Source organism: Aulostomus chinensis, chromosome 2 (genome assembly GCF_037954235.1).
Source record: "Aulostomus chinensis isolate RoL2024-O1b breed Wild chromosome 2, RoL_Achi_v1.0, whole genome shotgun sequence".
Lineage (NCBI taxonomy): Eukaryota > Metazoa > Chordata > Actinopteri > Syngnathiformes > Aulostomidae > Aulostomus > Aulostomus chinensis.
Window position 1 is genome coordinate 13,504,009 of NC_141321.1, and position 13,205 is coordinate 13,517,213.

Below are 13,205 nucleotides of genomic sequence, written 5' to 3' on the forward strand. Positions count from 1 at the left end.
CGGACAAATATTTGAATTCTGTGTGTGAAACGAGTCATTTTGCGGGGGTCACAAAACGGTTGATTTCCATTTTTACTGTACGAACCTTGAGAAGTTACAAAGCAGCAGCCACCTTTGGTTAGCCCTCAGGTAACTTGAACGTGCTGAATAATTTCCAAACGCTGTCACACCAAATGGACCACATTGTGAAACAAGTCAGGAGGTGAGAAACTAAAGTGGCCAGACCATCAGGTATGTTGCAAGCAAGCAGTTCAGATGTTATCATCTAAACCAGGTTCATTTGAAGACAGACCCAAAATGAGACCCGGTCATTGCTGAAGCTGATTAAAAGGAAATAGAAGGCTGTAAATTGGGATGGAGGTTTCTTCGGTACATCACCTGATGTTTTTTTTTTTTTTTTTTCTTTACCTGCTGCATTTAATTTAAAACAAAACAATTTAATTTAAAAGAAAACCTTGTTTTCGTAGTTTGTATGGGGGGGGGGGGGCCTTTTTTGGAAATACGTGTTGATTTTATTCAGCAGCCGTTAGTACGGTAAGACAGGAATCAAGAGCTAGAAGAACGTGACGTTTGCTGCCAGAAGAGCTCTTCAGATTGAGTCAGGAAATGTAACTACAGAGAGACGTAATGTTCCCAGAGTCGTGGTGAACACCCGGGGATGTCAGGATGGGAAAATGTGACATCAACAACATGTACAGGAGTGAGTCACTAATCGGGGCTCGGGGTTACGACGACATACGCCAGCTGTTTGCTCACAAGGCGACATTAATTAAGCTGTCATTAATTGATATGTGTCCTCCCCCCTGTCATGGCTGGAGCGGCCAGCCCCCACCAGCTGATCACACTCTCCTGAAGGGTGTCTGTGATGCAGTTATCATTTTCTTTAATTTACTTAATTCATGGTGAATGAAGCTGGGATAAGAAGGGTCGTGTTTTGTGTTGTAAAACATATATGTCTTGGTTAACGTGGTCTTGTTGTCACCTTCTCTGACTATTAAGTATCCGTGAAATCAAGTCCAACAAACTCCAGCAAACAATCTTATTGAGGAGGAGAGAAGAGGTTATGAGTCAGACTCGATTGTTCGTGTATCCGCAGGTCATTAACTTGGTGATAGCAGCTACAAATGTTGGTCTCTACTGTTGATTAAAAAACTCTGAAAACAGGATTACCACTTTATTACGGAGTGCATTTTGGTTAACCAGTAAGGTTGAATGTGTCCAGCAGCAGATGTCGTTATTGAAGCAGCTCCATTCAAAGCTTGACCCTTTCTAAAGACGATGGATGAGCTCGTCCCAGCCTCAACAGGTGTCTTGATTGTTAATTTAGGTTATACTCATCGGTGGATATTGCCCTTCCCTCCTCTGTGCTGCGTCGGGGAGCTGACACTCACAGAAACCAGCTGAGTGATAGTTAGCTTAGCACAATCAATGGTATCGGATGGGAAGTGTTAGCCTACCTCAGTCAAAAGTCATGGAATATTTCAGGATCAGGATCAGGATCTCGGTTTGTCTAATCGTAATCCCCGTCTCTCACAAAGTCAGCCATGATTAGCAGCAGTCTCTCTTTCAGTCCTCAACAAATACTTTGTTTTTTGAGTGTGACGTAGATCGCTGCACCCAGTCCGGACAGCAGCTCCGACTATCTGATTCTAAATTACAGTCTTGTAATTTTATGTAACAACTGCGTAGTTATAGTCATGCAGGCAAGACCATATTAGGATGAAAGTATCTCTGTCGACCTTTGATGGAGGTATGCTAACACTTCCCATCCACTACCATTCATTGTGCTAAGCTAACTAGCAGCCAGCCAGTTTCTGTGGATCCCAGCTCCCTGATGCAGTGCAGAGGTGAGAAGGGTATGTGTCCTCTCATCTGGCTCTGGGTGCCTTCAACCGTAGATGCCACATTCTCATCTGAATTCACGTTTGTGAGATGGTGAAAGGCGCCTATCACCATCACTGAAAACGTGTCATATCCGACAAACACGCACAGTGAAAAAGAGTCTCTGCGAGTGTTTGAATGTGCTACCTGTCACCACGTCCACGTCCACTCCCTGAAAAAGCAGCGGAAGCAACAAGTCTGTCTGTTGTCTCTTGGTTCTGTGACCTTTTCTCCCCATTGCCCCTCCCTCTTTCTAACAGATAGCCAGTCAGGAAATTAAAAACTGTCACGGTATGGGTGAGAGGCATCGGCGTCGGCACAACCAGATAAAGCGGTGTATTGAACTCCAGGTAACCAAAAAATGCAATAAAGCAGCAACAGGAAGGCATGTGTGGAAGCAGAGCTATAATTAGACGCCTGTGTCTGTCAGAGAGAAACACAGAAGTCGATGATAAAGAGAGGTGAGACAGAGCTCCAGCAGACGCCCTCTGTCACTGGTTTGGTGTCTTGACCATCAAATCAAATCAAATCACTCACAGAGACATACAGAGCAGGATATCAAAAAAGTACCTTAAAATATCTCAAATCCTCAACAACCAATTTGCTTAATTAAATAGTTCGTTAGAATGACAAAAGTGTGAGTACGCCGGTGCAAAATTGTTCAATGCAACTATGACATTTACAGAAATACGAGTGCGAAAAGAAATTGGTGGAGCAAATGATAATAATATAATTACCATAAGTTATGAAATGAGGTAAATAAGTTGAAAGTAAGTAAATATAAAAGATAGGGCATATGGCTCCAAGAATGACTGACTCAGATAACGTGGCGCCCTGCTGGGCAAACCGTGAAATACAAAGACAGTTCAATATTTACAACCAAATCACAAATTTGTTTTTTTTGCCTCCTGCATCACATCTTCCAGAATGCAGAAAGACAATTTGATTTTTTTTTCTTGTATTTCATTCTTGTTTTTTTTTTTTTTAGTGATTTATTTTTTGCTCGTTATGGCAGATTTTATGTTGGATTAGATCACACTGGTCTGCTTATCCATCCATAAACATCGGCATATACCATGATTGACTCGTGTGTCTTGGTAAAACATCTGTGCCCATTAATGTTTATCATGACTGGCTGATGATTTCTGTCTTCAGTCAGCTGGTGCATCACTTGAAAGGCCTTTATGCTTGTAAGTAACAACGGTTTAGGGACTCCAGCTACTGGACGTGTCATCTGGTTTCTCCCACGCCGTGTCGCCAGTGTTGATTCATGGCCTCGCTGTTTGCGGATGTATAACATGCTGGCTGTCTTTGTGTTCGGGGATCGCTCCAGGTGTTTGACTGCAGTTTTCTCATTCTAACAGAAATTACCGCCCACAAACATTTCAATAGTTTAACAAAATATAAAGTGTTGACGTATGCTGCTGCATTCACGGTTTTGTGTTGTTAGCTTAAAACAAATATAAATATATTTATGAATTTGAATATCTTTACACATCCATCCATCCATTTTCTACCGCTTATCCTGTTAAGGGTCGGGGGGGTGGAGCCTATCCCAACAGCCTTCAGGTGAGAGGCGGGGTTCTCCCTGGACAGGTCACCAGTCCATCACAGGACCAACACATAGAGACAGACAACCATTCACACTCACAGTCACACCTACAGTCAATTTAGAGAATCAATCAGCCTCGTCCCCTCTTGATGTCTTTGGACTGTGGAGGAAGCTGGAGTACCAGAGAGAACCCACACAGGAACAGGGAGAACATGCAGACTCACACAGAAAGATCCTGTGATGGAGCCGGGACTGGAACCTGGAACCTTCTTGCTGTGAGGGGACAGTGCTGACCACTGCACCACCGTGCAGCCTACCTTTTAAAGATATTTAAACCAAAATATATGCGTTGTTGTAGCATGGTAACTGAGTACTTCCTCTTCTACTGAGGCCCCACACTCCCAGACTCCAGACCGTTTGTTTGCAGATGCAGATTGTGGTATCAGCCCTTATGTGCCTCCGCCCTCCTGATTCTTTTTCAGATGGTGTTTCATGACCAAAAGCTGCTCGTAACGTGTGAGTCTGGGGTCTGTCTTTGGACAGCCTAGCTGGTCTTTAGTGGCTCTCATTCATGTGGAGGTACTCAGAGTTTAGCAGTCACAAGAGTGCCCTACATGACTGTTACAGTTTTCTGCTCCATGTCAAAGGTTTTCAAAACCAAACTATAGCCTCACAGCAGAAGAGGACCCTCATGGAGGAGCAAGTTTGTCATTTTGTTGTTTTGGCATCTCTATTTTTAATGCTAAAGTGCCCTCAGACTGCCACGTGCACGAACATAAAGCACTGTGTAATAACATCAAATTGTGTAAAGCAAAGATTTACACTGTGACAAGATAAAAAGTAAATAGAAAAGAAATTATTAAATTGGTTTTCTCGATTTTAAAAAGGATGTATTTCCTCATATCTCCCAGCTCAACCAGTAAGGAGTTTGTAAACTGATATTTTCGGACAGTTTTTTGGTTGTCAGTCATCAGTCACCATTAGCTTCAAGCTAAATGTACGTGGCTGATTCTCTCTGCATTCTGGAGTCACCAAAAAAGTGAAGCAGAAGGGAAAGAACATATTTGAAAAGAAGTGTCACGTTAAAGTTACAAAGACCTAAAGTGATGATGAGGACCAATGGAATCAAATCACATCAGATCGTCTTGGTCATCAGAAATAAGCAACAAACGCAACTTCAAATACCCAGCTCCTAAATGAGGAAATGTGTGCAGTGCAGGTACCTGCATTGAAAATGGGGGGTGGGGTGGGGGTGGGGGTGGGAGGGGGGGATAATAAACCAAATAACTATACACACACAGGATGGTGGCCCGGTGGCGTTTAACTTTATTGTTCATCTTACAGACGTGCTGAATGATGCCATTTTCGACGAAGACCACGACGAGATGGTGATCGTCAAGGACATCGACATGTTCTCCATGTGTGAACATCACCTGGTGCCCATCTTCGGCAGGGTGAGTGATGCGTGAGAGCACACGCTGATACCAGAGAAACCCTAAACATGATGCTCAGCTATACTTCAGGAAGCTGGAGAAGAGCTACTGTGTGGCAGCGACAGGAAACCAAGGAACATTTGTTCACAGCAAACAAGACGAGGTCATTGAAAACTAACCCTGTGCTCGCTGGAGGACTTTGAATCTCAGCTGATTTTTAAAACATGGAAATAATGACAGGGAACTGATATCTTAATTGTAAGCATGCAGATGGCAGATGATGACATGAGCTCAGCGTGGGTCCGACATTTTGCAGAGAGCTGGTGGAGCGATTGAAGTAACATGGTCTTGTTGGTCTCATTCACTTGTTCTTTTTCCTTTTTTTTGCATTTTGTTGACCTCGTGTTATTTTCTACTTCACTCTGGTCATTACTTTGACCACTACCCGTTAAAATGTTTTACAACCTTACAAAGGTCCAAAAAAGTTGTTGTGTGCACTCCCACTAAAAGTGTGATGAGCAGCTACTGAACGGATGCCCTCTAGTGGCCGTTGAGTGATGGCGGACCGTTCAAGCAGAGCTGCATCATTGCTCTATGAATGAAGTACCGAAGATCCATGATGTCACCACAACTCCACCACACTTCTATGTAGTCTTGATTAGCCACTTGTTAGCATCTGCCGTTTTTGACACATAAATCTTATGAAATACACATCATGTCAATGTGAACGAACGCTTTCCACAAACACCAACCGTGTTCATCACGAGAGCTGTTCCTCTACAATGTTCATCTGTTTTAACAAAACAAAGAGCAAGAGAAACAATCTCATTAGCTGAGATCCATGTATCCTGCTTTTTCTTTTAGCTCCCCCCAGCAAGTGCCTTTGACATCATTACTTTCCTCCAAACACTGATAGGCCACTTTTCTTTCTTCCTTTCTTCCTTTCTTTTTATCCCTCCACTTTGGCCTGCAGGTGCATGTCATTTAAGACAATAGAGGCTGGCAGCTGATCCTTTTCCACCGCTGCAAATGGGCTCTGAATCACACACTTACCACGCGTCCTACTAGTGTGTGTGTGTGTGTGTGTGTGTGTGTGTGTGTGTGTGTGTGTGTGTGTGTGTGTGTGTGTGAGCCATCAGGTGGTTGTTTGTGTCCCTAAACCTCCCCCCTCCCCTTGTCATCCTCAGCAGCAGTCGCGGCAGCGTTGCCTCTCATCTGGCTGTCTCTCAGTGAGTCATTAGAGGGAGAGAGACACGCCTCCTTCTCCTCCATTGTTGGCCCGATGGCGTGCTGGTAGCCGCTGGCTGCTTGATAAACTGTTTGGATGTCAGGAGTTTATTGCAGGCTGTCAGTTATTGTCACTTATGAGCAGCACGCCGCAGCCACATCAGCTGCTCAGAGAGCATCAGGAGAGGAAACGAAATGCAAAAAAACCCATCAGTCATTTGGTTTCATGTTTGGCCTCTTAAGATGAGATACTAGTTTTCTGTGGCCAGTGTTCAACGAAAATTACATAAAGACACAACAGTCAAAAGCACAGGCTAACAGACTTAGCATACAGGAGACAAGGCACAGCAGCAAATGCTAGAACAGCAACTGCAGCAACACCACACAAACACGCTCCTTCACGCAGGAACAAACCCAGAGATACTTCAACTCCTTCACCTGGGGTAAGGACTCATTCCCTACCTGAAGTCACCAAGCCACCTTGTTCCAGCTGAGGACCATGAGAGAGAACCTCAGATTCTGATGTGCTGGTCCTCATTCTAGCAGCTTCACACTCTCCTGTTGACTGATCCAGTGAGAGCTGAAGGTCCCACACCGATGCCATCAAGACAACATCACCCTCAAAAAGCAGCGCCACAATCCCCACCGCTCTGAACTGCAAGCCTTTACTTTATAACCAAGCCTTGAAATCCTGTCCATGAAATCACAACCAGGGCTGCTGAGAAAGACTTTAAACATAAATTTACTGGTCGTAAAAGCACAGCAGGGCAGCACGGTGGTGCAGTGGTCAGCACTGTGGCCTCACAGCAAGAAGGTTCCAGGTTCCAGTCCCAGCTCCAGCACAGGATCTCTCTGTGTGAGTCTGCATGTTCTCCCTGTTCCTGTGTGGGTTCTCTCTGGTACTCCAGCTTCCTCCCACAGTCCAAAGACATCAAGAGGGGACGAGGCTGATTGATACTCTAAATTGACTGTAGGTGTGACTGTGAGTGTGAATGGTTGTCTGTCTCTATGTGTTGGTCCTGTGATGGACTGGTGACCTGTCCAGGGTGAACCCCGCCTCTCACCTGAAAGGTGCTGGGATAGGCTCCACCCCCCCTTAACAAGATAAGCGGACGACAATGGATGGATGGATGGAAAATCATAGCAATGAGCTAAAAGATGTCAAAGCACGTAACTGAAGGTGAGGTGAAGTGCAGTGATAATTCTCTGAAGTTCACCTCTAAGAGCAGCACCCAGAGCCACAATCTCCCTCTTTTCAGCGCTAAAACTGCTGTCTACTAAGGAGGTGCACTCAGAGTCAGCACCAGGGAGGTGTGGACCGAGCTCGTTTTGTGACTGACCTCATTTCCTGCGTGTTTGTGAAAACCGTTTGAAGGAACTTAACACAGGGAGGGGAATATGAATCACACAACATAACCCACAGTACTCAGGTCTGGGGGGGGGAGGGGGGTAATTTATTGCCAATGGCACTGAAATAAACATCTCTTCATTTTGTGACTGACATGAAGATCATTCTCTGTGTTTGTTCATCCTCCCTTCAACTTCTGAAGCATAGAACTTCTCTGTGCGCTGCCTCTCTCTGGTCAGCGTGGCAGCGATGCGTCCTGTGTGTGTCTGTGAGGAGGAAACGCAGCTAAAGCATAAATAAACAACTGATTCCATCCAAGTTCAACAGTTTAAATTAAAAGGTGATAATATGTGTGTGCTGTGTGTAATGTAGATTACCTGTCAATGTAGGAGGAGAAACTCCACCAGGTTGTCACTGACAACGACAGCTGGTTCTCAGTTGACTTATTTGGGAAAATAAACGGCAAAAATGTCACTTAGATGATTTTCCTCTAAGTTAAATTTAATTGAGGAGTTATTTTTAAGTCTTTTTTTTTTCTCTCTCATCCCTCGCAACATGTGCCAGTAAATATGAACAGCAGATAAGAGAAGATACAGCCGTCACACTTGGTCTGTTTGATGTCAATTTATCAGGCGGCTGCAGCAGAAACGGAGGAAAGGAAAAGAAATGGAAGAAAAAGGGAGAATCAAGATCTTTGCACGCTTGTTGCCGCTGCCCTTTCTCTCGTCTTGTCAACAAATTGTGTCTGACATTTCAGTGGAGCGCGCGCGTGTGTGTGTGTGTGTGTGTGTGTGTGTGTGTGTGTGTGTGTGTGTGTGTGTGTGTGTGTGTGTGTGTGCGCGCGCTAGAGAATTAGAGCCTCCAGCCATCCACAGCAGTGATTCTCCAGCTGATAGCTCCTGCTCTTCCTCTCTCCTCTCTAGTTTCTCCACCTGCTCTTCTCTCATCTCCACTATTTGTTGTCGTCCTTTTGTGTAAAAAGAATACCCGCATTCTCAGAAAAGCACGTTTTATCTTTTAAAGATCCGGTGCGTAGAAGCTGTGTAGGAGGTTGGTCTCCTTCTACTGAGCCCACCATGTTCTTGCTATAGTTTCCTGGACTTATTTAAGCCCCTCCCTCTCTGAATATTAGAGTAACTTATTGAAGCTCCACCCTCTCTAAATGTTACTAGAACTAACCAGCAAGGTTTTTGCGCTTAGACAACTCGTTCTGCTTGTGGTTGTGTCAGCACTGTGACTCTAGAGATGTTTCTCTTAATTTTAATATAGTTTCAATCTGTCCAGTCACTGTTGTTAACTTCCTGTGGCAGCCATATTGGATTACTTACTTTCAAAGTATCTTACATATCTCCTATAAGACTTGATGGATTTTCTTTATAATTTATCCTACTTTAACTCTCAGACAAGCTAGGTGCGCTTCTGGGGAGGAATATGTGATCTGAAACTCTCTGGCGTATTTGAAAGCACCAACCCTAAACTCGGAGCAGTTCTCTGTGGCAGCCAGAACAATGAGATGTGCGGTATGTGTGTATGTTATGGTTTCAACAGCGTCTTACGTTTACGCATCATCAGACTTTTACATTCCTTATTCGACTTGAAGTATTTTTTGAATCAATTTTTAAAAATTTGCGTTCAAGATCACTCTCACAAACCCTCTCGGCGACTGTTCGTGATGATTATAATGTTGAAAATATTTGTTTATTTTGTGCAGGTTCACATCGGTTATCTCCCAAACAAGAGAGTCCTGGGCCTCAGCAAGCTGGCCAGGTGAGGATATTTACACGACAGTCTAAATTTGTGTGTGTGTGTGTGTGTGTGTGTGTGTGTGTGTGTGTGTGTGTGTGTGTGTGTGTGTCCTGGGGAGTGTTTAATTGATCATCTAAGATGTGTGTGTTTAAGCTGATTACTAAAAGGTGTATTTGTGTGTGTACTAGTGTAGAATCTGATCCAACTGACCCCAATACCTTAAGACTTATCGCACTAACACCACTTACAAACTGACTGCTGCACACGCTAACACACAAACACACCCACACACACACACACAAACACACACGCACGCACTCACAGGCATACACACACATGCAGCTAGCACAATGTAGCTTCTAGTTAGTTTCTAAGAGACAACCTTTGGGATGCTGAGTCTCCACCGGTAGCAGGCGGAGGAACATGGGTTCCTGTAAGGAGATTAATGTCTCCACCAAATTAAAACCTGAGGCCTGGTGACGCAGGAACGTCTCCAGACAGAAGAGACACAGATGATTGCACAGATTGAAGGTTCAGACAAGCAATTTTGTTTTGGAGGAAAATAGTAAAGAAAGTGTTTCCATGATCTTTCAACAAAGACCTTTGCATTAAGCACCTCCACTTTCTGAAAATAGTGTTTGCTCGCAGAAAGTGTTTGTTCGACAGCGGATAACGTCCAGGTTTGGTTCAGCAGACACTGTTTCAGACGCCTGAAACTGGCAGCAAATGTGGTTCATATTCAAGGAGGATTTGGTTTAGTTGGTAATCTAATAGTGTAGCTATCATTCAAAAGAGCTGCGAGATCAAATTGGGAGTTCAGAGTCTGGTTCAGACTTTGATATTAAAATATCACAGGCATCCCATCACAACAGCCGCCGTCGATCAGTCCAGCGTTGAAGCCAGTGTGAGCGTAGCAGCGGCATGGATGTGTGAGTCATTAAACCTGTCGTACCTCACTGATTGATAAATGCAGCACTTGAAAACAACCCTCATTTAAATGTCATGCCCCAGTATACCATGGTTTTGGAAGTCCCGCCCCTCAGTTTGATGGCAGGGAGAACATGAGCCAGCTGAGGAGCGTGCAATCGCACCCAGGTTTCATGTTGAACGTTCGCTCGATTAATGAACTCCAACGTGATGTCGCAATGAGACAGTCATCACCACTGCACTCTCTGCCCTTCATCTACCTGCAGAGACAGACCGCGAAAACAGGAAAAACAACAACTTTTAGCCAAAAATGAGAGCTCTCTGTCAGTAGCGACAACCCTCGTCGCAAAACTCCTTCAGCTGCTAAGAGTAAAGTTCCTCCTGCTGCTGATGTTGGGCCTCATTCACGACATGTTCTGAAAACTGCTCGCTCACTCTTTAAACTCTGTTTTGTGCGAAGACACGTTCATGTGCCAGTGAGTGATGAATACAGCAGTTTTGTTGTGCTCAGCTTTAGTTTTTCTCCTACCTCACATCAGTTCTGTGTCCAACAATAGTGAGACGTTACAAACCACAGTGTCTAGTTTGCGAACATTGATCACTGTAAAAGCTTCTCAAAAATGCCACCCGGCTGTTCTTTTTTTAGTTTGGAGTATTTTTTTCTGTCCCTACGATACAGCTCATGACATTTTCCTGGAGGCGGATCAGGTCTTAGATGTCCAAAGAGGTTTACGCAAAGAGAAGAGCAGCAGGTCAAAGGGGGAGACCCGCTCGTTCCTGCGGATTCATCCATTTTTATTCTTTGACCTCGTCAGATGAAATAACAGCGTAGAAAGCACGTTTTTTTGATTCTGTGTTTATTTTGGGATCGGACTGACGTTTGAACGACACACACCATCAGAGAATCTCACAGTGACCCCATCAGCCTCCTGCAGACTTCACCTCAGTGCCTCTGAGAATCTCTAGACTCTTGTAGAAGTCAGTGATTTCACAGTCAGACCCACTGAAAACCTTTTGAATGTGGAAAATATGGACCTTTTTAAAGTTTTCTCTCTCCTCTGAACTCAGGATCGTCGAAATCTACAGCCGCAGACTACAAGGTACCCGGGACACGCCTGCTCTCAAACTCGCTGATCTTTATTTACTCCTGTCCAGAGTTCAGTGTTGAACCCTTGTCAGTGTTTGTTTTCGCTCGTCCACAGTTCAGGAGAGGTTGACCAAACAAATCGCAGTGGCCATCACCGAGGCGCTGCAGCCCACCGGGGTCGGCGTCATCATTGAAGCAACGTACGTCCATGAGCAAAACACAACTGACTGAAATATTAATATTCCTGTCCTCCCATTTTTTTGCAGCTTGCATCCTTTGCTTTGACTGAAATATCACCTTGTTTTCCTTCCGTTGTTTCTATTATTTTATGAAATGACTTCTTTCTCTGACGTTGCTTTCCATCGCTTCTTTTCCTTTGTTACATCTGCTCTTGGCTTCTTTCTTTGTATGCCTTCATTTAAGCTCTACCACTTCTTCTCTCTTCCATTGAACCTCCTACGTTTCATGCATTCCTGCCACTTCTTTGTCATTCAGTTTCTTTTATCTACATTTTCTTACACAAATATAATCTTTCTTATTCCATCTCCCTCTTCACCCTTTCTATCTATTCCACTTTTATGTTCATCACCGTTTTCTCTGTTTTCCATCCCTTCACGTAATCCTTCCTGCCTTTCATTTTTAAGTTATTGAACTTTAATATAATTTAACCGTCCTTCCTCTTTTGTCACATCTTTCTGTTTCTTAATCATTCCTTTATTAATTTCCAATGTCTCTGCTCTACCATGCTAATTGTTTTGCCTTTCATGTCACTTCCTGTCTGCAGTCACATGTGTATGGTGATGCGCGGCGTTCAGAAGATGAACAGTAAGACCATCACCAGCACCATGTTGGGAGTTTTCAGGGAAGATCCCAAAACCCGCGATGAGTTTCTGTCATTGATCAGGAGCTGAGGAGGGTGGAGCTCCTCCTCTTCCTCTTGTTGCCAGGGGTTCCCTATGTGTGTGTGTGTGTGTGTGTGTGTGTGTGTGTGTGTGTGTGTGTGTGTGTGTGTGTGTGTGTGTGTGTGTCTGTGTCTGTGCGTGCGTGTGTGTGTGTGCATGTGTGTCTGTGTTTTCCATCTCAGCAAAGGTTCAGTTCATTTGAATCATCAGATAAGGTGAAGTGGTGAGTGCTGGTGAGAGGCCGTTGACAGGGCAGACTTTAGCCTTTTGTCCGTGTGTGTGTATGTGTGTGTGTGTGTGTGTGTGTGTGTGTTTTTGCACACTGGTGAATTCAACATCAGCTGCGAGTAATCACTGATTATTCATGTCTGACAGACTTGTGATTCTTTGAATTTAGAGATGGAGAGAAGCCAGCAGGAACGGTGTGTTTCAAGTGATACTTCAGCCAAAAAGTATGTTTTGCTTTTCAAGCACTTACAAACAGTTGTCTCGAGCTCACAAAGAGGTTTTTGCTCCTGCATGACTTGACTTGCGGTTGCTAAACCAGTCTGTTGTGGTGAAGAGGGAGCTTAGCCAAAAGGCGAGGCTCTCGATTTACCGGTCAATCTACGTTCCAGCCCTCCCCTATGGTCATGAGCTTTGGGTAATGACCGAAAGAACAAGATCATGAATACAAACAGCCTAAATGAGTTCCTCCTCAGGGAGGCTGGGCTCTCCCTTTGAGACAGGGTGAGAAGCTCAGTCATTCGGGAGGTGCTCAGAGTAGAGCTGCTGCTCCTCCATGTCGAGAGGAGCCAGTTGAGGTGGTTCGGGCATCTGGTGAGGATGCCTCCTGGGTGCCTCCCTCTGGAGGTTTTCCAGGCAAGTCCAACTGGGAGGAGGCCCCGAGGCCGACACAGGACACGGTGGAGGGATTATATCTCTCGGCTGGCCTGGGAACGCCTCGGGATCCTCCTGGAAGAGCTGGTTGAAGTGGCTGGGGAGAGGGCAGTCTGGGCTTCCTTGCTGAGACTGCTGCCCCCGCGACCCGGACCCACCGGATGAAGCGGAGGACGACGAAGACGAAGACGAAGACGAAGACGAAGACGAAGACGACTTGACT

The 13,205-nt window shown here is 44.8% G+C and overlaps 1 protein-coding gene across 2 annotated transcripts in view; it reads left to right on the top strand.

The window, feature by feature from the left end:
- The window catches only part of gch1 (GTP cyclohydrolase 1), a 16,700-nt gene extending 4,424 nt beyond the window's left edge, over nt 1-12,276 (top strand). Inside the window, exons 2-7 of one of the 2 annotated variants that reach the window (XM_086179751.1) lie at nt 4,778-4,887; nt 9,153-9,208; nt 11,183-11,214; nt 11,317-11,401; nt 11,986-12,158; nt 12,199-12,276. In XM_086179751.1, the coding sequence (XP_086035877.1) occupies nt 4,778-4,887; nt 9,153-9,208; nt 11,183-11,214; nt 11,317-11,401; nt 11,986-12,112 (410 nt within the window). In that variant the 3' untranslated portion in view covers nt 12,113-12,158; nt 12,199-12,276. Of the gene's footprint in view, nt 1-4,777; nt 4,888-9,152; nt 9,209-11,182; nt 11,215-11,316; nt 11,402-11,985 lie in introns of both variants that reach the window. The other variant, XM_086179742.1, reaches the window with a different exon arrangement.
- Nucleotides 12,277-13,205: the final 929 nt, after the last annotated feature.